This window comes from Diaporthe batatas, assembly GCF_019321695.1.
Source record: "Diaporthe batatas strain CRI 302-4 chromosome Unknown Contig00003, whole genome shotgun sequence".
In the NCBI taxonomy this organism is placed as follows: Eukaryota; Fungi; Ascomycota; class Sordariomycetes; order Diaporthales; family Diaporthaceae; genus Diaporthe; species Diaporthe batatas.
Genome location: NW_025408550.1, coordinates 2,034,536 through 2,058,469, shown reverse-complemented (window position 1 = coordinate 2,058,469; position 23,934 = coordinate 2,034,536). Strand labels below are relative to the sequence as shown.

The 23,934-nt window shown below is 49.9% G+C and overlaps 4 protein-coding genes across 4 annotated transcripts; 1 reads left to right on the top strand and 3 right to left on the bottom strand.

Moving 5' to 3' along the window:
* Window positions 1-43: 43 nt before the first annotated feature.
* On the bottom strand, window positions 44-2,806 carry KVR01_002790 (palmitoyltransferase YKT6). Its single transcript, XM_044791583.1, has 8 exons — window positions 2,520-2,806; window positions 2,353-2,442; window positions 2,249-2,300; window positions 2,171-2,194; window positions 1,378-1,580; window positions 1,159-1,321; window positions 1,073-1,100; window positions 44-984 (listed from the first exon to the last, which is right to left on the bottom strand). The coding sequence occupies exons 1-8, from the start codon at window positions 2,538-2,540 to the stop codon at window positions 972-974; spliced, it is 594 nt and encodes a 197-aa protein (XP_044647805.1). The 5' UTR covers window positions 2,541-2,806; the 3' UTR covers window positions 44-971.
* Window positions 2,807-3,078: 272 nt separating this feature from the next.
* Window positions 3,079-9,222, top strand: KVR01_003135 (uncharacterized protein; the record flags this gene model as incomplete). Its single annotated transcript, XM_044785429.1, has 3 exons — window positions 3,079-4,147; window positions 4,207-6,531; window positions 6,592-9,222. The coding sequence occupies exons 1-3, from the start codon at window positions 3,212-3,214 to the stop codon at window positions 9,220-9,222; spliced, it is 5,892 nt and encodes a 1,963-aa protein (XP_044648150.1). The 5' UTR covers window positions 3,079-3,211.
* Window positions 9,223-9,503: 281 nt separating this feature from the next.
* On the bottom strand, window positions 9,504-12,382 carry KVR01_003267 (uncharacterized protein; the record flags this gene model as incomplete). Its single annotated transcript, XM_044787828.1, has 2 exons — window positions 9,504-10,429; window positions 10,528-12,382. The coding sequence occupies 2 exons, from the start codon at window positions 12,380-12,382 to the stop codon at window positions 9,504-9,506; spliced, it is 2,781 nt and encodes a 926-aa protein (XP_044648282.1).
* A 1,477-nt stretch (window positions 12,383-13,859) lies between these two features.
* Window positions 13,860-15,546, bottom strand: KVR01_002517 (uncharacterized protein; the record flags this gene model as incomplete). The annotated part of the gene is made up of 3 exons (XM_044790677.1): window positions 13,860-14,154; window positions 14,233-15,356; window positions 15,427-15,546. The coding sequence occupies 3 exons, from the start codon at window positions 15,544-15,546 to the stop codon at window positions 13,860-13,862; spliced, it is 1,539 nt and encodes a 512-aa protein (XP_044647532.1).
* Window positions 15,547-23,934: the final 8,388 nt, after the last annotated feature.

The following is a 23,934-nucleotide window of genomic DNA, read 5'->3' as shown; positions in this document are numbered from 1 at the left end:
GAGAGGCAGGAGGGCGGGCGGGCGGGCGGACGGAAGTTTCTACTTTTTGGGACACCAGAAACAGGAAAGGACATGGCTCCAGTGTTCTGGCACTGGCAAACCACAGCCAGGATGTGGTTGAACTGGGATGGTTGTGGGGTCGGGTTTGGAAGCTAGGTGTATGGGGCGGGGGGACACGGTGTATATATCAATATGTCGCCATGCCCGTCTATAGGCAGTTTCACAAAACCCGGAAGCCATTCAGGATGAACACCAAAAGGATCGCCCGTGTCTCTTTGTGACGTGATGCCTCCGATGCGCGAGACAAGCCTTTTTCACATGCAAACCACTCCCCCTTTTTGTTGTCAATGGGAAAGGTCTTCTAAAACATGATGGGCTGCAAGCGTGACTCGCAAAGGTAGCATTGTCCAGCGGAGGTTTACACAGCCGCCGTTACGAAGAAGTGTGATATGTGGAGGTAGTGTTGAATGGTTCGTTATATCACTTGCTTGATCGCTCACCCGTCACGTCACACGGGCTCGGTGGCATTTAGGGCTGCGACAGCGTCGGTGAGTTTCGCGTCCGGGCAGGCAAATCGGTTGCCGCTGCTGGTGCCACCCAACTGCCAGACTGCCTGTCAACCCTCGCCATGTTGACTGCGACCGTTTCAGCCAGTACCGCGCTACACGGGCCCTGCCCCCTTGTGATTCTAGGAACGGCCACCTCGGCGAAACGTGGCGGTAAGAACCGCGTCACAAACTGCTGGTTTCCAGGAACGTCTTCAGGGGGTGTAAATCATAGGAAGTTTGATTATATAGGAGTCGACCAACGGGCGACAATGGCCAGGATTCCTAACGCCACATGTGTTCTGCTGGTAGACGCGGGGACGATTGCTTTCTTAAAATCAAGTGGCCTCCACTACCCAGGACAAACTAGACCCGACCGTCGAGGTAAACTGCGATAAAGACAGGGACTGCGATGCGATGCAGCGATTACATGACAAGACTGCACATAGGAAGGTCAGTATTTGCTTCTAGCGGAAGGGGTCGCTCGAGCTTTTTGCGCGAATTGGGCTCGTTTTGTTATGACTTACCAGCATGAATTCTGCTTCTTTGCTTGTTCTGGGGGCAAAAGTCAGCATGGGTCTGATACCTGGGTCATCTCGGCCAAAGAGCTCACGGTAAAACATCTTGGACTGGGAACTCAGTCCATCACTCTTCTGAACAAGATCATCGATCTTCTCGCCTCGCTGCAGCACGCTCTCTATGGTCTTGTGAAGGACAATCTTGGTCTCGTCCAATTCCTTCTGGATCTTCATGATGTTGTCGGCCTCGTGTGGGTCCTGGCATATTGTCAGTACTTAGGTGGGCATCCTCGTTCCAGCATGCTTCTACTTACTTGATACTTCTCGAGGTAACCTCTCAGTTGTGGCATTGATGGCTTGGGCGATCCCGTTGCCCATGAGGACCGTGGGTTTGCCTCAAGGAACTCATCGACAACTTTGGAGAGCAGCTGGTGAGCCACGAGAGCTGGATAGTCGTGATCGGAGATAATAATTCCGCAAACGCCCTCGGATCGACCATATGCGTGGAATGTGAAGTCTGCGGCCCCGTCAGTCTCCTTTCCTCCAGGTATGGCAAATTGCTCGCCCGTCTCTGTTCACGCGAAGCTTCTTTCCCAACGACACTAGTCGTCGGACTCCACGGTGATCTCTCCCCAACCAAGGGTCCCGGGCATTTTGACAGCAGATCGACGTAATGACACAAACAGCAGGCAACCTGGGATCTGATTTGTCCTGATTCCCGCTGGCAGCAAGCTGTGTTCTTGCGGATCGACTGGCTCCTTGTGTCATTCTCAACGCATTTTGACTGGCTGGTGAGGCGTTATCGGGCGCCATCCCTGACCGACTACCCAGAAGATATATCCCATCGTTGCTGGATATAGTCCATATCGTCTACGTTGCGCGCGTCCGCCATCTGCTGTTTGCCAACTTTTGATGTGCATCGAGGTGTGGGTGTCCGTCCTATCGGAGTTTGCTGGATTTGCGGTGACCTTATAACGACCACGTCGGATTTCCGGAGTATTTCCCACTTGGGCTCGAGGCATTTGTGTATATTCATATCGATAGTTCGGTTTGGAGGGGTTCGTGCCAAATGGAAACGGGTTCTCTTGCGCGCTAAGTTGAACGTACCTTGTTCCTCGACGTCCTGTCGTTCTGTACGCTGTCAGTGCTGTCCGCGTAATACAGTGCAGAACAAGGGTGACTTACGACCGGGCTTTGTCCTTTCTGCCACTGTCTTGGCAAACACCGTCATGAATTCCTCCTCGTAGTCAGCAGAAGGTCCTGGGCCTGTGGTGGGATGATGCGCATACTCCATAGTTCGTTCTCGTGAAGCGAGAGTAGGCGCTGAGCTCCTTCTCGGACACGAGCTCGTGAGAGGGCGTGCTCTCGTTCCGGATGACCTGTACCCGGAGACCACGGTCAGCAACTGCGGCATGGGACGGAGGTTTTATCGGCGGCAGCAGGCCAAGATACGTACGCCGATGTAATGCAGCTTCATAGTGACAGTGTGCTGGTGCTGGTGCTGTCGTACGAGTTGGTTTCGATGAGCTGTTGGTGCGATCTAGGGTCGGGTTCTGGGCCGAGTTGTCGCTTCGTCAAAGGGGATTCGGCAGGGTGTTTGGAGGTTTAGGTTTCGTAGATTGGAAAGAAAGGCTGAAACTTGGGAGAGCGCGGAAAGGATCCCACAGTTAGAGTACCACTTTGGTCGCTACCCAAATCGGCCACTTCCTGGTCCGTCCTGCCCGCCACTTGTCAAATGGGCGGCAAACTGCGTCACATGCGCTGTCCGAGTGTCCGATTACGATGGCCCAGGCCGCCGCCCAATTCTACTAGGCGCTAGTCAGGTACCTAGGTATCCATCTCTTCCCAAGCATTGCGGCAAGGTGGTCGCTAAAACACCCCTGTGGGAATTAGTGGGCCTAGATACCGACCGCAGTGAGTACAATGTGCATGTACTCCGTACATGTAAGCATCACTGACGGCCAGTATGAGCCATACCGAGTCGATACGCCGCCGCCCAGCCCGCATATGCTCGTCTGGAGGCTCACTGCCGCAGACAGAGGCGCCAACAGCCATATTTATTAGGCTTGGCTTCCCGGCCTGAGAAAGACTGTGCAAACACTTTCATTCAAATTCTTCAGAACAACATAGCTCTTTCTGCAGACCAACATGGCTCCCTCCGCCGCAACCGACGCAGAGTCGCAATGGCTCGCCCAAGTGGCTGCGATGAAGGCTGCGATAGCCGAACTCAAGCTGCCTAGCCACTCAGTCAACGGTGACACATCCGCCAGCACCGCTGGTGAAGACGATGATGACTTCGACCTGAGCTCTGCCAGCGGCGAGACCCATGACGTGTGGGATTTCATCTCCGACTCCGAGTTGGACGAGCTTGGCCTTGACAGCGGTGACTTGATGGACGGGACAGATGGGGTTGACCCGGAGCCTCCCTATGGTCCCCGATGGTTTCTAGAGAGGTGTACAGCTGTCTCGACACACAGAGACGGACTGCCAGCCGAATCCCTTCAGTTGCAGATTTTGGAAGCTCTCAAGTCCAACCAGAGGGAAGAGGAGCTGCAGTCCCTCCTGACGGACCTGGTCGGCTTTGATGACCTGGAGTTCGTCATTGATCTCATTTCCCACAGGGACGAGATCATCGTTGCCATGGACCAGGCCGAGCAACATCATGCCGAGGACCAGCCCATGGGGCGTCTTCTGACCAAGGCCGAGAGAGAGTCAAGACTCCGGAAGCAGGACTTGCTTCACAAAACTGCGGCACTCGGCCCTGCCACGGCAAAAGAACCGCAATACCCCCACGTGTACAAGACCTTTTCTGCCGGCAACTCCCTGAATCACGCTGGCAAGAGGTACGCACTGCCAGTTGGCAGTGAACGGCTTCAGTTCGACAAGTATGAAGAGTACGCCATCCCTGCAGGCAAGCCTGGGACCTTGTGGCCAGGGCAGAAGCTTGTCACGATAAAAGAGCTGGATGGGCTCTGTCGAAATACCTTCCGGGGCTACAAGACACTCAATCGAATGCAGAGTCTTGTCTATCCTGTGGCCTACAAGTCAAGCGAGAATATGCTCATCTGCGCCCCGACCGGTGCTGTAAGTTCTTTGCGCCCTTCGCATGTGTACAGATGCGGTGACTGACAGACAATCAATAGGGTAAAACAGACGCTGCGATGCTGACCATCCTGCAAACCATCAGGCAATATTTGACCCCTGACCCCTTCGAAGATCATGCTGCAACAGACTTTGCCGTCGACGCAGACGACTTCAAGATTGTCTATGTGGCTCCCATGAAAGCCCTAGCCGCTGAAATTACCGAAAAGTTCAACAAGCGTTTGTCATGGCTCGGCATCCGCTGCCGCGAGTACACTGGTGACATGCACTTGACCAAAGCCGAGGTCGTGGCCACCCAAATCATTGTCACCACACCAGAGAAGTGGGATGTGGTCACGAGAAAGGGCACCGGAGATACGGAGCTTGTGCAAAAGGTCAGACTCCTGATCATCGACGAAGTACACATGCTGCACGATGAGCGCGGCGCTGTCCTGGAATCCCTCGTTGCTCGTACCGAGAGACAAGTCGAGAGCACACAATCTCTCATCCGGATCGTCGGTCTTAGTGCGACGCTCCCTAACTACATCGATGTATCCGACTTCCTCAAGGTCAACCGATACGCCGGGTTGTTCTATTTCGACGCCTCTTTCCGTCCAGTACCTCTAGAGCAGCACTTCATCGGTGTCAAGGGGAAGGCCGGTTCCAGACAATCCAGAGAGAACATTGATACTGTGGCATTCGAGAAAGTGAGAGAAATGCTGGAACGGGGCCATCAGGTGATGGTATTCGTCCACTCCCGGAAGGACACCGTTGCAACAGCAAAGATGCTTTACGAGAAGGCAGTTGATGATGTCTGCGTTGATCTATTCGACCCATCTGACCATCCTAAGTACGATGCTGCGGTCAGGGATATGAAGTCTTGCAGGGCAAAGGAGCTACGAGATCTGCTACCCAAGGGCCTAGGTGTACACCACGCAGGCATGGCAAGATCAGATCGAAACATGATGGAGAGACTCTTCTCCGAAGGCGTCCTCAAGGTGCTTTGCTGTACAGCTACTCTCGCTTGGGGTGTCAATTTGCCGGCTGCTGCTGTGGTTATCAAAGGCACTCAGGTGTACAGCGCTCAGGAGGGAAAATTCGTCGATCTGGGAATTCTCGACGTGCTCCAGATCTTTGGACGTGCTGGTCGTCCACAATTCGAGGACACCGGTATTGGTATGATCTGTACAACCCAGGACAAGCTGGCTCATTACCTCACCGCTGTCACGGATCAACTCCCCATCGAGTCGAAGTTTTCAGCGAAGCTCGTGGACAACCTGAACGCAGAAGTTGCTCTGGGGACAGTGACGTCTATTCCAGAGGCAGTGCAGTGGATAGGGTACTCTTATCTCTTTGTCCGCATGAGGCGAAACCCGATGGCATACGGCATTGACTGGAATGAATTCCAGGATGATCCTTCGCTTGTTCAACGCCGCCGTCAGCTGGCTATACAAGCTGCAAAAACTCTTCAGCAATGCCAGATGATCATATACAACGAGACGACTGAAGAGCTTCGCAGCAAGGATATTGGTCGTATTGCCAGCCAATACTATATTCTGCACACCAGCATCCAGATATTCAACACGATGATGCAGCCATTCGCCACGGAAGCGGACATCCTGAAGATGATCGCCATGAGTGGCGAGTTTGACAACATCCAATCGAGAGATAATGAAAGCAAGGAGCTGTCGCGCATGAGGGAAAACGAGCATATCGTGCCCTGCGACGTGGACGGCGGCATCGACCAGGCCCAAACCAAGACCAATATCCTGCTGCAAGCTTTTATTTCAAAGGCCCAACCAGAAGACTTCGCTCTGACCAATGATCTCAACTATGTCGCCCAGCAAGCCGGTCGAATCTGTCGTGCGCTGTTTATGATCGCACTCAACAGGAGATGGGGTCATGAGTGTCTGGTTCTGTTGACGTTGGCAAAGTCTATCGAAAAACGGGTTTGGCCCTTCCAGCATCCTCTTCACCAGTTCGAGCTCTCCAAACCGATCCTCAACCAGTTAGACGCCAAGGAGTCTCTCACCATCGAAGCTATGCGCGACATGGAGCCTGCCGAGATAGGCGGCCTTGTGCATAACCATGGAGCTGGTACCAAGATCGCAAAGATCCTGAACAACTTCCCGACTGTCAGCGTAGAAGCAGAAATAGCGCCTCTGAACCGCGACGTACTGAGGGTCAAGCTCTATATCTACCCTGATTTCAAGTGGAACGACCATGTGCATGGGACTTCAGAGTCGTACTATGTCTGGGTCGAGAATTCGGAAACCTCAGAGATATACCATCATGAGTTCTTCATCCTGAATCGTAGGAAGATTCACGAGGACCATGAGATGAACTTCACGATTCCTCTCTCTGACCCACTGCCCAACCAAATTTACGTGCGTGCTGTCTCAGATCGGTGGCTCGGCGCAGAGACAGTCACGCCTGTGTCGTTCCAGCATCTTATCAGACCAGACACAGAGAGCGTGTACACCGACCTGCTCAACCTCCAGCCCCTCCCGATCTCTGCCCTCAAGAACCCTGGGCTTGAGGCAATATACTCGGAGCGCTTCCAGTACTTCAATCCCATGCAGACTCAGATCTTCCACACCCTGTACAATACCCCTGCGAATGTCCTCCTGGGCTCACCAACAGGCAGTGGCAAGACCGTGGCGGCAGAGTTGGCCATGTGGTGGGCGTTCCGTGAAAAGCCAGGCTCCAAGGTTGTGTATATTGCCCCCATGAAAGCCTTGGTCAGAGAGCGTGTCAAGGACTGGGGGGCTCGGCTTGCGGGGCCCCTTGGGCTGAAGCTTGTCGAGCTGACTGGTGACAACACACCGGATACGAGGACCATCAAAGATGCCGACGTCATCATCACCACGCCTGAGAAGTGGGACGGTATATCTCGTAGTTGGCAGACGAGAGGCTATGTCCGCCAAGTCAGTCTCGTCATCATCGACGAGATCCATCTCCTGGCTGGTGATCGTGGTCCTATTCTTGAGATCATTGTTTCTCGCATGAACTACATCGCATCGTCGACCAAGGGCTCGGTCAGGCTGCTGGGAATGTCGACTGCTTGTGCCAACGCCACCGACCTAGGGAACTGGCTAGGCGTAAAGGAGGGTCTCTTCAACTTCAGGCACTCCGTCCGCCCTGTTCCTCTGGAGCTCTACATTGACGGGTTTCCCGAGGTCAGAGGATTTTGCCCACTCATGCAGTCTATGAACAGACCAACATTCTTGGCTATCAAGAGTCATAGCCCCGACAAGCCGGTCATTGTGTTCGTGCCTTCGCGAAGGCAGACACGACTCACCGCCAAGGACCTGATCAATCTCTGCGGTATGGAAGACAACCCAAGGCGATTCTTGAAGATGGAAGAGGAAGACCTTCAGCTCAACCTTGCTAGGGTCAAGGACGACGCACTGAAGGAGGCCATCAGCTTTGGCATTGGGCTGCATCACGCTGGTCTCGTCGAGTCGGATCGTCAGCTTGCCGAGGAGTTGTTCTTGAACAACAAAATTCAGATTCTCATCGCGACCAGCACTCTTGCGTGGGGCGTGAACCTTCCTGCTCACCTGGTCGTTGTCAAGGGCACTCAATTCTACGATGCCAAGATTGAGGGCTACAGAGACATGGATCTCACCGACGTGCTACAAATGCTCGGCCGAGCCGGGCGACCCCAGTTTGACAACTCGGGTGTTGCTCGAATTTTCACTAAGGAGGCTTCCAAAGATTTCTACAAGCACTTCCTGCACACTGGCTTCCCTGTCGAGTCTTCACTGCATACCGTTCTCGATAACCATCTCTGCGCCGAAGTTTCTGCGGAAACAGTCATCAGCAAGCAAGATGCGCTTGACTATCTTACGTGGACATTCTTCTTCCGGCGTCTACACAAGAATCCATCTTACTATGGGCTTGAGATCGCGGCAGACGAGCACAATAGTATAGCCGCCCAGCAGCTTGCCAACGACTTCATGATCGAGATGGTCGACAAGTCACTCAACGAACTTGCACAGTCCAAGTGCGTGGAGGTTTATCCCAATGGAGATGTTGACCCGACACCAATGGGCAAGATCATGAGCTATTACTACCTCTCACACAAGACCATCCGCTACCTGGTCAAGCACGCCAAACCGCAGGCCTCCTTCCTCGACGTCCTGACCTGGATGTGTAACGCCACAGAGTACGACGAGCTACCCGTCCGACACAACGAGGACCTCATCAACGCCGAACTGTCCCGCAACCTGACGTTCCCGGGAACCTCCTTTGGGCTGCCCATGTGGGACCCGCACGTCAAGTCATTCCTCCTGCTCCAGGCCCACATGTCCCGCATCAGCCTACCTATCACGGACTATGTGGGCGACCAGACCAGTGTCCTGGACCAGGCCATCCGTATCATCCAGGCGTCCATCGACGTGCTAACGGAGTCGGGGTACCTCTCTAGCGTGCTGCAGATGATCAACGTCCTGCAGTCCGTCAAGTCGGCGCGCTGGCCCACGGAGCCACCGCTGTCGATCCTGCCGAGCGTGGACGCCGAGAAGACCAAAAATACCACCACGCTGCAGCAGCTCAGCGCCATGGGCGAGAAGGAGGTGAACAAGCTGGCCCGGGACCTGCACGTGCCGCCAGGCTCCCAGAAGCGCTTCCTCAGGGCGGCCTCGATCCTGCCCAATGTCAAAGTCACGGTCGAGGACGTCACTGCGCAGTCGGTGAGCGTGGTCCTGAGGCGGCTGAACGCCCTGGTCGAGCGCGACGCCCGCATCTACGCGCCTCGGTTCCCCAAGCCGCAGAACGAGGGCTGGTTCGTGGTTGTCGGCGACGTGGCCAAGGACGAGATCTACGCCATAAAGCGCGTCGGGTGGTCGCAGGCCGGCGGGGGCAAGCAAGCCGGGGTCGGGTCCAGGCCGTCTGCGAGGACGAGCATCAAGGTCCCCGAGGCGCTGCAGGCTGGAGGGGCGAGCAAGCTGGATGTCTTGGTGGTCAGCGATGGGTATGTTGGGATGCGTTATGAGGTGCTTGGGGTGGAGATCCCTGCGAAGCCTGCGGTTGATGATGATGTCAGTCGGTCCAAGGAGCTGGCTTCGTCATAGAGAAGGGTTAACATCAGGTTAGGTGGTGGATTAGACTGATGTACCGCACTGGCATATACGAATGTGGCGATGATCTGTCTACCCAGGCATGCAGACGAATAACCTCCTCCCAATGATGGTGGGTGCACTTCGTACACGAGCTTGCACTAACTATTTCGGATCGCAAATCTTGCGACTTTCCAAAGCTTTTGTCATGAAATGCATTCATTATTCACATCATCATCATAGGTATCTACAGCGCCAAGAACGCCCGGTTTGCCAAATATGTACAAAAGCCCGGCTCAGAAGAAGGCCATATCCTCCTCCTTCCACCCCATCTTGGTGAAACTCTCCCGCACAACCCTCTCCAGCGGCGGCGGCCCACAGAACAGCAACATCTCATCCCCGGCCCCGCTCGGCGGGCCAGCCTCCCTCTCGAACAGCTCCGCGCCCATGAACCCCCTCCCGCCGGCCCAGCCATCGGGCGCGTTGGCGAGCGTGTGCACGATGCGGCACTTGTCGGGGCCGGCCGCGGCGGCCAGCGCGTCCATCTCGGCCCGGCACAGGATGTCGGCCTCGGACCTGTTCCCGTCGAGCACGACGCAGCGGGGCATCGACTCGGGCGGGTCCCGCATGACGGCGCGCAGCACGGCGAAGACGGGGGTGACGCCGCTGCCGCCGCAGACCATGACGAACCGGCGGATCCGGCGGGCCCTGCCCGAGACGGAGAACCGCCCCCCGCCGAGGTACTCGAAGCGGCCGACGGGGCCCTTGAACTCGACCCAGTGGCCCAGCGGGATCGAGTCGAGCGCCGTCGTCATCAGGCCGCCCGGGGTGCTGCCGCTGGCGCGGTAGATCTTGACCAGCACGTCCAGCCTGCCCTTCTCGGACCACGGGTCCGACAGGGGCGTGTACGCGCGGATGATGGCGTCGCGGCTCACGGGGTCGCGCAGCCGCATCATCAGGTGCTGGCCCGTGGGCAGGCCGACGCCCTGGCCCGGGTGCTCCAGCGTGAAGGTGAAGATCTTGGTGTCCGGGCTGACGGGCGTCTTGCTGGCCAGCAGCGCCTTGGTCCACTTCTTGGGCTGGAGGAAGACGGGCCGGGGTTCTGAGGAGGCTGTCGACCCTGGCGCGGGGGGCAGGCCGCCTGCTGCGAGCATCTTCTTGGAGTCTGGGGAGAGGGTGCCGATGTGGTAGGACGGCATCATTGCTTTTGCGTTCTCGCTGTCTGTTTTTGGGGGCGGGTGTTGTTAGCATTCTGAAACGTGACCATATATATATGTATATGCTGCGGGAGAGTGAAAATGGGGATCTCGAGAGACTCACGAATGGCCATGAACTCCTCGATGACGTCCTGCCCTGCCGCGCCGATGATGGAAGCTGCGCCTCCGGGGTGGCCCCCGAGGAAGCTTGTTCCATCGTACACCTCGCCGTCCAGCACGAACCAGGGCTCCTCCTCGCCCTCGTGCTCCCTCAGCTCGTCCAGGCTGATCTCCCTCTTGACGTCCTTGTTCACCATGGCAATCTCCTTGGCGGGCTCCACCACGGCCACCGTCTTCTCCTCGCCCGGCGCCCTCTCGCCCCAGTACCCATTCGTGAGATCACCGCCCTCCTTCTTGACCCGGTCCATCCACCCGTCCCTGTTCAGGATGGGTATCGTGGGGTGCTCGAACCGCAGCTCGCCCGTCTCGCCGTCCCGGTGCACGACCACCCTGAACCACGGGTTGTTCATCATGCCCAGCACGCTCCAGTACAGGTCCCGCGGCTGCACCATCATGGACTCGTCCATGGCGCGCACCATGACGTCGCTCGTGTCGCGCCCCCCGGCGGGCACGAGGTCCGCGACGGGGATGTCGAGCGACCAGAAGCACCAGCAGAAGCACGTCTCGCGCCACGAGACGTCCAGCCGGCCCCCGAACAGCGTCTCGCCCTCGGGCGCGGCCCGGTACTCGTCCTCCGGGTACGAGACGTCGGCGAGGCGCCACGTCCGGCCCCTGTCGAGCGTCACCTCCACGCGTGTGACCCGGCGCCCGCCGCCCGCGTACGCGTACCCCTGGAACCTGAACGTTTTGTTCTCGTCGTCTGAGGCGTCGACGGCGAGCCGCTCGTCGTGGGCGGGGCGGGCCACGGCGCTGTTGGTGTTGAGGTCGTAGATGGCGTAGCGCTCGTCCTTCCACACGTCGGGCAGGTTGGCGCTCTCGTCGGGGCTGACGGTGGTGGGGAGGACCCTGTTGTCGTAGATGTGGTACCAGTTGTCCGACGGCGCCTCGGTGACGATGATCCTCTTGAGCCACTTGACGCTGCGCCCGCCGATCTGGCCCGGGATCACGATCCGCAGCGGCTTGCCGTGGTCCGGCGCCAGCGTCTCGCCGTTCATCCCGTGCGCCACCATGATCCCGCGGTTCGGGTCCGCCGCCCAGTTGAGCTTGATGCTCGTCCCGTAGTAGCCGTTGGGCAGCTTGTCGGCGCCCTCGAAGCAGACGTAGCGTGCCCTCCTGCCCCCGCGCCCGCGGACGATGGGCCTCGCCCGCGCCAGGAGCACGTCCAGGGGCACGCCCGTCCACAGCGCCGTCGACACGCCCGCGGCGCCCCAGGAGAAGCCCTTTGTCTTGCGCACCACGTTCTGCTCCTTGCGGCGGTTCCCCGCGCACACCAGGGTGATGGGGTACGTGACCTGCTCAAAGTCGGCGAGGAGGTCCCGCAGCGTCAGCGCCAGCGGGTTCTCCACGAGGCCCTCGACCGTGAAGCCCCAGTCCAGCACGTCCTCGTCGTGCACCTGCGGCACGGCGCCGTGGTTGCGCACGTAGTGCAGGTCCTTGGTCGTGATGAAGCCCTCGTTCCAGAGGTCTGTCAGCGGCGGCTCGACGTTGAAGGGGTGCACCCCCGTGAGCCGCAGCAGGCGTGGGTCCCGCGGCACATGCTTGTCTGGTGTCTTGAGGTCCTCGGAGAGCACGCGCTGGCTGGGTCTGGACTCGGGAGGGAGGGGGTATGACCGGTGGTGGTGGTCTGCTGTGGTGATGAGTGCGGATTCTCCTATCTGGAAGTCGGTCACGCTCTCTGTCCGGGAGCCGGGGTCCTTATCGGTGGCGGGTGGGCTGGGAGGGAGGCCGAGTTTTTGTGTGATATGTTGATGTGGTTCTGGCATGGTTGATGTGATGGTGTTGGCAGTTATGGCCGCCATTGTGGGAGACTATTACACAGCGGGTGGCCTGCGGGATGCAAGACATGTATATGCTGTGCAAGTTACCGGATCTGGTAGGTTGGACAGGATGGACAGGGCTAAGAGCAGGGACAAATTGCTTCTCAAAGAATATTGTGAGAGACAGAAGCGGGAATCCCGCCGTCAGGCCATGAATCAGTCGAGGCAGAAAATAGCAGCGGGTTGAATCTAGCAGAATAAGCAGAGAGGAGCAACGGTGCCAACCACAGGTTTGGTAAAATAGGGCCAAAACTGGGGAGAAACTTGTGCGCGTGCCTCTAGACACATGTCTAGAGGTCATCAAAAATGGGCAGACCCATACCTAGGGTGCACGGCAGGAAACTGGCCATCCACCCCGTCCTGACCAAGTGTGTAGCACCACCGCGGGCTCTTGGAGATGCATCGATGTCATGCCTCGGAATGGCAGAGCAGAAACGGCGACAGAGTGGGCGGGATGGATAGGGGGGACCCCAAGTCCGAGGTGCTTAGGAAACAGAATTGACCAACGGCGTGGTCGTCTCGTGGTGCTTTGGTGCTGACGTTGAGATCTCCTTGTGTCGCGCGAGGAGATGCACCCGTCGACCATCCCAATCATCCCACTCCCGCCTCATCATCACCTTGTAGGCCATGCCTCCGCGGACTTACACTCATCAGCCCTATATCTTTATCTGGGGCGCCCTGCTAATCTCCCTGGGGCCTCTTTTTTTTCCCCTTGGGCTTGCACTTTGTTGGCTGTTATCAGCAGTGGTGCGGGTTTCCCGTTATGCGATACGGAAGCCCGTGTGTGGCCTGGCCGAATCAAGGTGGCCTGATAAGGGGCTCCATGAGGATTGGCGGAGATGCTCGGATCGCCCTTGGGCTCCCGGGAGGCTAAGCTGCCCAGTTCAAAACCGCGGAAAAAGCGTCGCCGGCAGGGATCAGCTAAGAGCCTCAAGACCCAGCAAAGCCCACTCTAAACGTCCAGTCAGCTAGTGCCTCCCGGATTGCTCTCGTCGTTCCTGGTTCTGGGTGGGGGTCCAGGGAGGACAAGGATCATACTACAGTGTCAGCAGTGTCAGGACCGAGGTGGAGGAAACGGACCAACGGTGTGCAAGGTATTAATGAGCCCGTCTTCTCCGAACAAGGCCGAGGCAGCAAAGCCCAAAACCATCACTCAACTTTTACCCACGATTTCCACAATAAACCACAACGTGCGTGGCGTATCGTATGGTATTTCCGCGTCTGTAATATCTGCCAAGTGCCAACCAAGCCTCGGTCACGAGACCCGTGCCACACGTTGTGTACAGTTCTAGGTCTATGGACAGTGCAACTCTATACTATACCCCTTCCAGCCCCCCGCCCCAGATTTTTTAGTTCCCGTCTCATTCCCCCCAACCTCAGGCACCCCATACTCCAAATCCTACTACAAGAAGCACCTGTTTTCCCCCCAACTATATAGATAGCCAAGCACATGATCTCCTTACTGGGGGAGCACAGCCCTGCCGGCAGCACGAGCCGCGGCGAGGGCGCCAGAGAGGCCGAACTGGGAGCCGACCCCCTTGATGCGGTGGGTGGCGTTGAGGTTCTTGACCACGACCATCTGGAAGCAGGTCGCACTGCCCTGGCGGGAGGCGATGGTGGACCAGGCCAGGAAGAGCTCCCAGATGCGGTACCAGCGCTGGCCGTACTTGGCGTTGATGACCTCGCTGTTGCCCAGCCAGTTGCGGTACCACCTCCAGAGGGTGCCGGAGTAGTGGACACCGACGGTGTCGACGCTGCAGGGTTGTGTGTTAGCGACACTCTCACTCTGTACTAGTATGGATTCCTGGTCCTGGGGAGAAGGAGAAACTCACCTCTTGACCTCCCACCCGGCGGCCTCGAGGCAGCTGACGTAGTTGGCAAGCGGGGTGGAGGCGTCGGCGCCGGGGAAGATGTACTTGTTCAGCATCAGGCCCCAGATGAAGTCCTCGTACTGCCACGCCTTGCGCAGGCCCGAGAGCTGGACGTACATGGCGCCGTCGTCCTCGAGCATGTCGTAGCACTGGCGGAAGAAGGTGGTGAGCCTGCGGATGCCGACGTGCTCGCCCATCTCGATCTGCGAGATCTTGTTGAACTTGCGCTGGGGGATGTCGCGGTAGTCCATGCACAGCAGCTGGCTCTGGCTCTCGGGGATGCCGGCGCGGCGGAGGGCGTCGTTGCCCCAGGCGGCCTGGTTGCGGGCCAGGGTGGCACCCGTGACGTGTGCGCCGTAGTTGAGCGAGGCGAAGCGGGCGAGGGTGCCCCAGCCGCAGCCAATGTCCAGCATGGTCTCGCCGGCCTTGAGCCCGAGCTTCTCGCAGACGATGGCCATCTTGTTGTCCTGCATCTCCTCGAGGGTCTCCTCGCGGGTGATGTCGCCGAAGATGCCGCTGGTGTAGACCATGCGCGGGCCGAGGAACCAGGCGTAGTGGTCGTTGCCGCGGTCGTAGTTGGGGCGGACCTGCTCCTCGTCCTGGTCGCGCGAGTGGAAGAGCACGTCGCGGAAGAAGGTGAAGATGATGAACTTGAACAGCGGCCAGGTGAAGGAGAAGTTGGCCCAGTCGTGGCGGTACTCCATGACCTCGAGGCAGTCACCGTTGAAGTCGACGTCGCCGTCAAAGTACATCTCGTAGAAGGTCTTCATGGGGATCTTGTTGCGGCCGCTCCACAGCCGGCGGTCCTCCTCCTTCTTGAAGGTGATGTAGTGCTCGACGGGGCGGCCGGGCAGCTTGACCTTGTCATTGATGCGCGGCGAGTAGGCCGAGGCCACGGTCCAGATGGCAATGAGGATGGGGAAGACCAGGACGAGGAAGAAGAAGATGAAGGTCTTCAGGCCGCCGCCGAAGAAGCGGGTGACAAAGATGGGGATGCCGACGAGCAGCCCGATGAGGATGTAGTTTGACCACGACTCACCGCCAGGGCCTTCAGCCGGCAGGGGAGCATTGGCGATGGTAGGGACCTTGAGGAGGGGGTTAGCCTTGATGAGATTGGGATGGAGCCGATTGACAATGGTGCCCGGGGATGCTCACATTGGTGACCTCGACGCCGCAGTCCACGCCGGTGCCGAACTTTGACGGCGGAGGTGGGGGGGTCGCGATGAAGGTGATATCACCCTCGAGCTCCTCGCCGGGAGCTCTCTGTGAAGCCATTGTGGTTGATTTGGGGGTGTTGGAGGACGGTGATGCAGGATGTCCTCGCGGCTCTCGAGCTGGTGAGCTTAAATGTGAGGGCGACAAGGCGGTGAGCTGTCCTTGCGACGTTTTCACAGACAGCGCGGCAGAGTGGACACAGTCGCAGCGAGAGGGGACCAAGGGACCAAGCTATGCCGGCAGCGATATGCTGGCTCCACAATAATGCTGCTTGCAAGGCCGGCTCGGGCGCGAATTTTGCAGATTGTGTGGCATTTGGCTGGATTTCTTACACGCGCGGCAGCAAATTCGGTCCATACTAAGACACACACACACGGCAGCCACGGCTGCCACGGCTGCCACGGCAGCCCACGCTGCCCGGTAGGCCGGGTGAAGGCTGGGACACGCTGCCGTTGCAGGGTTCAGACATGGGACCCTCTCCCACAATCACGCGTTCTGGCGTTGTGGCGGCCTTGGCCATTGGCCCCTCATTTTGATCCAGGGCAGGGACTATGGGTTTTGTAGCATTGATACCCTGAAAAGTTCGAGACCTCTCTGGCAGTCTGGTTCTGTAGTATTTTTTGCTCTCTCTCTCAAACAGTACATACTAAGTAGCTTAGGTAACTCCGAGTCGTGTTGTTAGTTGTTGAAGCAAGCGAGCACCCGAGTGGGCCACTTTCCTCATGTACTTAGGTACCTACCACCTGCATTGATGCTCTCTACAGTGCAAAAGCTAAGACAACACAAAACCCGACAAAGACAAGAAATGCTTACCGCGTATAATAGATCCTCCTATTAACCACTGATTCAATTAAAACAAGATGTTCTATTGTTCGAGCAGTGAAAGAATCAACTCTCAGAAATCACATGTGCGGCTAGTATTACCTAAGTACCTAGGTACCTATGTACCTATTGGTCACTTATTAGGTATGACCAAGCGGCCGTCCTCAACGGCACTGCGTAACTTCAGCCCTGTTATCCATACGGCCTCTCGACATCTAGTCCAGCAATTTTACGGGAGATGGCTAAGATATGTTTATTTGATGCCCTTGTGATCTTATATTCCAGGATGGATTGTTGAAGCTACCATAGTTCCCATTCAATTCTGAAGTCGTCACCAACTACTGATGAGTTATTTGAGCAAACGATAGTTCATTGTTTGATGTTAGGGAGAAGTCTACGATCTCTCCCGGCGCTCAGAAGGAGCGGGTATAAGTGTTAGTTGGGAACTTCCACCCAGGTCCCCATGGCTTCGAGAGAGTTCAGCTCCTTTTCTATGGCGACAAGCTAGTTTGGCTTTTCGGAACTCTTTAAGGCCTGTATATAGTTCTACGAAATATCATCATCTTAAGTTACTAAAAATATAGTAGTAAAAATAGGTAATTTATTATAATTAATATTAGTTAATATTAATAAATATATAATAGATTTAATAATTATAATAGTTAATTTATTTAAATTATTATTATTAAAGTTAATATTAATTAATACTAAGTTATTTAATTTAAAATTAGTATTAATTAATATTAAGTTAAAAAAGTTAAAGTTTATATTAATTAATATTAAGTTAATTTCTATATATTAAGTATTAACTCTTACTTTTATAAGAATTATATATAATAACCTCTTAAACTAATATTTAAAAATATTTAATAATTAACTTAAATAATATTATAAATAATTATAAAAATAATAATAAAAATAAATTTATAATTAATTAAAGGGATTATTTTATTAATTTAATAACTACTTTAATTAAATTTCTAATTAATTATATAATTATAAACTAATATTTCTTTTATTATATATAATTATTTATAATAATAATAATAACTTTATAAAATAATATATATAAATATAAAATTAAATCTTTATTTATTTTAAATTTAATAAAATATACCTTTTAACTTAATTTATTAACTTTATTTCTAATTTATAAACTTTTATAAAAATATAAATATAATAAGAATAAAAATAAAGTTAAAAGTATTTAATATTAAACCTTTTTTATATAATATTTTAAATAATATAATTTAATATAATAATATTAAATATAATTTATAATTATAAAATAAATTAAATATATAATATATTTAAATTAAAATATAAAAATATTTTATTATAAATTATAACTTTAATATTAATAATAATTATTTATATATATTACTTAAATATTTTATTTAATTTATAATAATATAATAAGAATTTTTAATAAATAATTCTTTTAATAAAATAAATTAATTATATTTTTACTAATATATTTACCCCTATTATTAAAAATAAATATTTTAACTTTTATATTAAATTATATTTTTATTATTAATAAAAGTCTTTAATAACTATAAAATATAATCCTTTTTTAATAAAAAAACTTAATAATACTTTATAAAATTATTAATAAATAATATAAAGTATTAAAACCCTTTAATAACCTTATTAAGAAATACTTTAAAAATTTAAATAAATAATTTTAAATAATACTTTTAATTTTTATTTTAATAATAGTTTTAAATATTATTAAATAAACTTTATAAGTTTATATAATTTATAATTAAATACTTTTAATTTTATTAAAATAATATTAAAATTAATATATAATTATTAAATAAAAGTTTTATTAATATTATTATATTTAAAAGTTTTATAAAATTCTTTATATAATAAAAAAAGTTTTAATATCCTTATTTTTAATAGTTTAAATCTTAAAATTCCTTTTATAAAATCTTATTTATATTACTTTTAATTTATTATCTTTTAACTATAAAAAATATTATTCCTTTAAATATTTAAATAAAATTAATTTTAAATTATAATCTAATTAAATAAATAAATATTTTTAGTTTTAATTATAAAATGTATTAATAAAAATATTCTTAATAATTAATTTATTAGAAAACTATAAAAATATCTATAATATTAATATTTTTATAATAAAATAAATTCTATTAATAATAATAATTATTTTATTATATAGTTAAAATAAATTAAAATCCTTTATATATTTTATTATATACTTTAAAATATTTAAATTAAAGATTTATAATATTTTATTTATATTTTTAAATAATAATATAAGTTTTATTATATATATTAAAATATTAATATAAAATACTATATTTTCTTTATTATTATTAAAGACTTTTATTATATTATTTTTATTTAATTAATAATAATCTATTTTTTTCCCTTTTTACTCTTCCTTATATTTTACTAACTTATTATAATTTATATATAAATAATTAATAAAAATAAAGTTATAAAATAATATTATATATATTCTTTTATTAAATTTCTTTAATAAAAGTTAATATTAAATAATATAAACTTTTAAATTTTTAATATTAATTAATACTAACCTTTTTAAAAATTAAAATATAATAAACCTTTAATTATTTAACTTTTAAATAAATAATAATATTTAATATTTTAAATTTAATATTAAAAACTTTAAAATTCTATAATTATTAAAATTATTAATAATATTATTTATTTTATTAAATAATATTATAAAAAAACTTTTAACTTTATTATTTTTAAATAAAAACTTTATAGATTTTATTATAAACTAATTAAATATTAAAATTTTAATAAAAGTTTTATTTAAAGTTAATAAAATAAATTAAAATATTTTTATAAATTAAAACTATTTTTATAATATAAATTAATTAATTAATAAAATAAATAAATAATTAAATTTCTAATATTATAATTAAAATAATCCTTTAAAGTCTTTTAAATTAATAAAAGCTTTTATATAATATAATATATATTATTAAATTAAAATAAATAATATTAAAAGTATAATAAAAACTTAATTATTTTATTTTATTATTCTTTAAGAACTTTATTAATAATAAACTTAACCTTTATATTAATAATAATATTATTAAGGTTAATAAAATAAAAACTTAACTTTAAATAATATACTAATTAAAATAATTCTTTCCTTTTAAATTAAGTTTAAATAATAATAATAAATTAAATTTAAAGTTAAAGTTAAATATCTTAAATAATAACTAAATTAATTTAAATAGTTTTAAATTAATATTAATTAATATAAAAATTAAAATAAAAATAATAAATTATTATAAATTATATAAATATATAGTATCTATTAAAAGGTATAAATAATATTAATAATTTAATTTTATAATAACTATATTTTAATAATTTTTAAATATAAAATAATTTAATATTAATAAATATTAATAAAAATAAATAAATAAAAATATATTAAATAATATTAGACTTATAACTTAATAAGTTATTGGAATAAATAATAGTTTATTATTTAATATTAGGGAGAAGTCTATAATCTCTTTTAGCGCTTAAAAGGAGTGGGTATAAGTGTTAGTTGGCTTAGTTAGCTAGACCTAACCGTGCCTTCCAACAACTACGTCTCAGTACTGTGTGAATGTGTATCGGAGGATTATATCATTTCATTGTCCAGTCCAATGTGTTGGGAGTGAGCTTGCTGTTCCCCTATGAAATATCTTCCAAGATCCCCATCGTCGTGCATCACAAAATAACATTGAACGTGAATATCTCTCCGTGATCATCGTGACAGCCTGAACATTGCTGAGTAATAATATGTGGCACCGTTCTTGACCACTTAGACTTACTTGAACTCATACTTGATTTGCGTTCTGCTTTGAACCACTGGCGGAGTTCATGCGGGCATCAAGTCGGACCGCTGTACCTGCCGGTAGACTGCGGGCGTGTATCACCAACGCCGTCAGATCGGTCCCGTAATCCGCGGTTGCACAAAGCTCGATTGGCCCGCCCGCAAGCTTGGAACCGTCGAGGCGGGCTTGCCCACCGGCAACGCAAGGAGGACAACGAAGGCTGATGCAACGTATGTATCTCCCATACTCTTGGGTATCTGTTCTGCATTGATGTATTAGCGTATGGCCTCTCCTGCTAGGCTGTCCCATCTCGTCATTACCGGATTAAAGCCCGAGAGCGGAGAAGCGTGTAAATTGCATCACGTAATTGTTCCCAGTATTCACTCAGGAGTGATGCCGGCCGTGGCCATAATACTGGGCAGGCGGTAAAGGTGTCAAAGTGTGTGGCGTATATGAAGGCAGGCTGTAGCTGCGGGCTGGGAGGTTACGGGACGTCTCCCCGTGCCAGCGACGCTGTGGATTTGTACTGGTCTCTGAGAGGCAGCTTGTTGATTAGAACTGCCAAACACCTGTCATGCGTCTCTCGCACACCACCAGGATGTTGAGGCGTACCATGTGCAAGGCCTCTGCGACGAGCTTGAAGCACGGTTACGAACGCCAGGACAGAGGCAACAATGCCAAACACAATCGAGCAGATGATCTCCGGGGTCATATTAGCCTTGTGGAAGAGAATGCAACTAGTTATTATTAACGAGCAGGGGTTGAACAAGTAAGTCACGAGTCCAATACCATTTCAAAAGATAGACTTTGCAAAACTGCACGTCCTGTTCATCTCGCAGAGGACTCATCGAGGTTTATATCAGACCTCCGGTGCTGCAGAAAGAGCACATGAACACCCAGCATGGCACGTCAACGGCGCGCTTACCGGCCGTCGGTTGGGATGCGCCGTGTCGACCTAACGGGGAGGACAGTGCAGGGCTGGTCAGAAAAGGCCTGGATTTTTTTCTGCAGGCCCGAACCGACCAGCCGACCCGGGTTGCGGGTATCCTCTCATGTACTCGTGGGTGCCTTGCTGCTCGAGGCGGGCTCTGACTGGCTGGGCTGGTCAACAGGATCAGCCACCAGGAGTCGGCAAAGGGCTGAATGCTGACGGGACCGAGGTACCTACCTAGGTACGTACCCTGCCCCTGGCGCAGGTTTTTGCATCGGTCTAGAACTTTGAGGCCAGAAATATGCAGGAGCTGCCCTCTCCAAGACTGAGAGGGCTGGAACGAATCTGACAGCACGACCTGCTCTCAACCGAGGCAGCAGACCAAAACTGAGGCTCCGCCCTCGTCTCCACGTACATGTCCCAGAATTCCAGCCCCTGCTTTGACTTGCTTGGCGCTTGCGTCACGGCTCTCCATTGTTCCAATAGTGGCTCGGGTCGTTTCTGGGGAAATAATGACATATTAGGTGCAGCACCTCGATGCGGTGCAACTTGCAGGGAGGCCGCCCCCCCCCCTCCTGGATGTCGAAGTGCAATATTATCGTCCGCTCAGTCACTGATGCCAACGAGGCGGCTTGGAAAGCACAGCCACTAGCTGCAGTCTAAAATTTTCAGATGTCTAAGCCAGAATTTTCCACGTCCAGTCCTGACCCGGTTTCCCTTGGTTGCAGCACGTTTATCCTTGGTTGCAGCCCGTTCAACCTTGGGTTGGTTCCACAAAGCTCAAAGGCATATGAGTTTCCTCACCTTTTTTCGCTTCTACTCCGTATACGTCCAAAGCCATGCACGAAACCTTCATACAGTGGCAAACACTGAAAATCTGACCATCATTCCTAGCTGTTCTGGCTCTGAAGGCATCAATCCCAATGTGGTTTCGCTTCTATTCCGTATACATCCGAGGATATACATGGCGCCTTCATACCGTGTGGTATAACTTATATGTATAATCAATAGAGCAAATGTCTCATTCTTTAAAATTGCCATGGCTAAAATATTCGGAGAGCTCAATGCTCAATTCCTACAGCCTTCTCGCTCTAGGCTGCATATGTCGACCCCATTGTTGCCCCATTTCACCTCGAGAATCCCATTTGGCCACCATGGAGTGTGCAATCCGGCCGGTTCAACCATTATAGATTTCTCTGTTGGCCATGAGTCTTGCCTCTAAGACAAAGAAAACTTAGCACCTCCAGGCACAAGCTGAGAGAAAACTCGATCAGGGTCATGTTTGTCCCGAACGACCTTGAGAGCCCCCGCAAGTTTTCTGCCCCATTGGTGGGGAATGTCTCGGGGATTTGAGACTGATGGATGTCATTGAGATACCAGTTGACATGAATGGAAGTGACCTGAGCGCGGCCGCAGAAACATTCTCTCGGATTTTGGCGTTGGCCTCGGCGTCTACCCCAGCACACGCTCGTCGTCCTCGGGCCTCGACCATAGAGGGCCCTCCACATACCAGATCTCCGGAGTGTCATCTTCTCCAGTCCAAGGGGCACATCTTCTTCACCGCTGTACCAAATGTGTCCATCAAAAGAGATGTCGCTGCAGCGGGATGGGACCAACCGAGTCTGGCCCTCGAAGGAAGCCTTGGGGAATTCTGCGCCGTAAATTGCGAATTGCTCCACAGTCTTGATGTATTGCTCTGACAGGCCAATTCGCCAATAGACTGTTCCTATCAGCGCAGATGAAATTGGAAAAGTGGTCAGGAAAGCCTCTGCGACGACACAGTAGTTGTTGCCGCCTCCAAGCAAAGCCCAGAACAGCTTGAGGTCAGGATGCTCCTCGGCGTTAGCTGTTACCAGGGCTCCTTTGGCAAGAACGCACTGGAATGGCAACAGTATTTCAGCCAGTTGGCCTCGTCATCTGGAAGGCTCAACACTTTGACTTACTTCGAGAGTTCTAGCAATTTTGGACACGTCGTATTCACCGGCCATGAATCCGAAGGGTCCTCCTTCCAAAATTGCACCGACCACTCCTCCATTACCTCAGTGAATGTAATTGGCTACTATATGACATTATAGTCATCTAGATAGGTACACAACGGAGGCCATGTAATACTGCCCCGATCGCGACAGTCTGGCGGTCATCTGAGATACCTAGGTAGTAATGGTGCTGAGGTTCGTCACAGCCATCATGATACCCTGCACCACGATGTGGGCAGCTTTGCCGAATGGCACGGCACCTCCGCAGCGAATGGAAAACTCGACTTGATTTCTGAAAACTACGGAGCACGAATTGCACATCTTCCGTGCTCCTGAGTCTGAAGATCAAAGATGCACGACGGTCCCAGGCGCGTGGTTCAGGTCCAAGAGTCTGCGCAGCTCCGATCAGTCAAGTTGGGCGTGGCTCAAGGTAGGCTTACCCTCACATTTATTCTCCAATTTCTATCGTGGCCAGCCGGGGTAAAGGGTCTTGTTGGGATGGCTAGAGGCCAACGCGTTGCACCGGTCGTCAACGACGGCGCATCTTGTATTTACAACAAACAAGGTAAGTCCGAGGGCAATTTTTCTGAGTGACTTTTGCATGTTGAGCGAGCGTGGTTGATTTTGTGGTCATGATACTCTTCATCGTAGAAGAACGCCGAATCTTGTGGTACATGCTTTGATATTGACCTCCTTGATATTGACCTCAAGCGGTATATATTCTCTGCTGGGCGGGTCCAACACAACAGTGAAGGAACGACCGGCAATTATGCCAAATTTCGCTCATCTCGTATCTTCAGTGGCCCCTTTCCTTTAATCCTACAACAAATGAAGGTTGGAGAATCCTAACCGCACAAATTGCATCAAGCAACTCTTG

Coding starts and splice junctions, on each gene's coding strand:
- KVR01_002790 (XM_044791583.1), bottom strand. CDS start 2,540: ATGAAGCTGCATTACATCGGC. Junction 2,195..2,248: donor AGAAAGGACAAAGCCCGGTC/GTAAGTCACCCT, acceptor GACAGCGTACAG/AACGACAGGACGTCGAGGAA. Junction 1,581..2,170: donor ACAGGACGTCGAGGAACAAG/GTACGTTCAACT, acceptor ACGGGGCCGCAG/ACTTCACATTCCACGCATAT.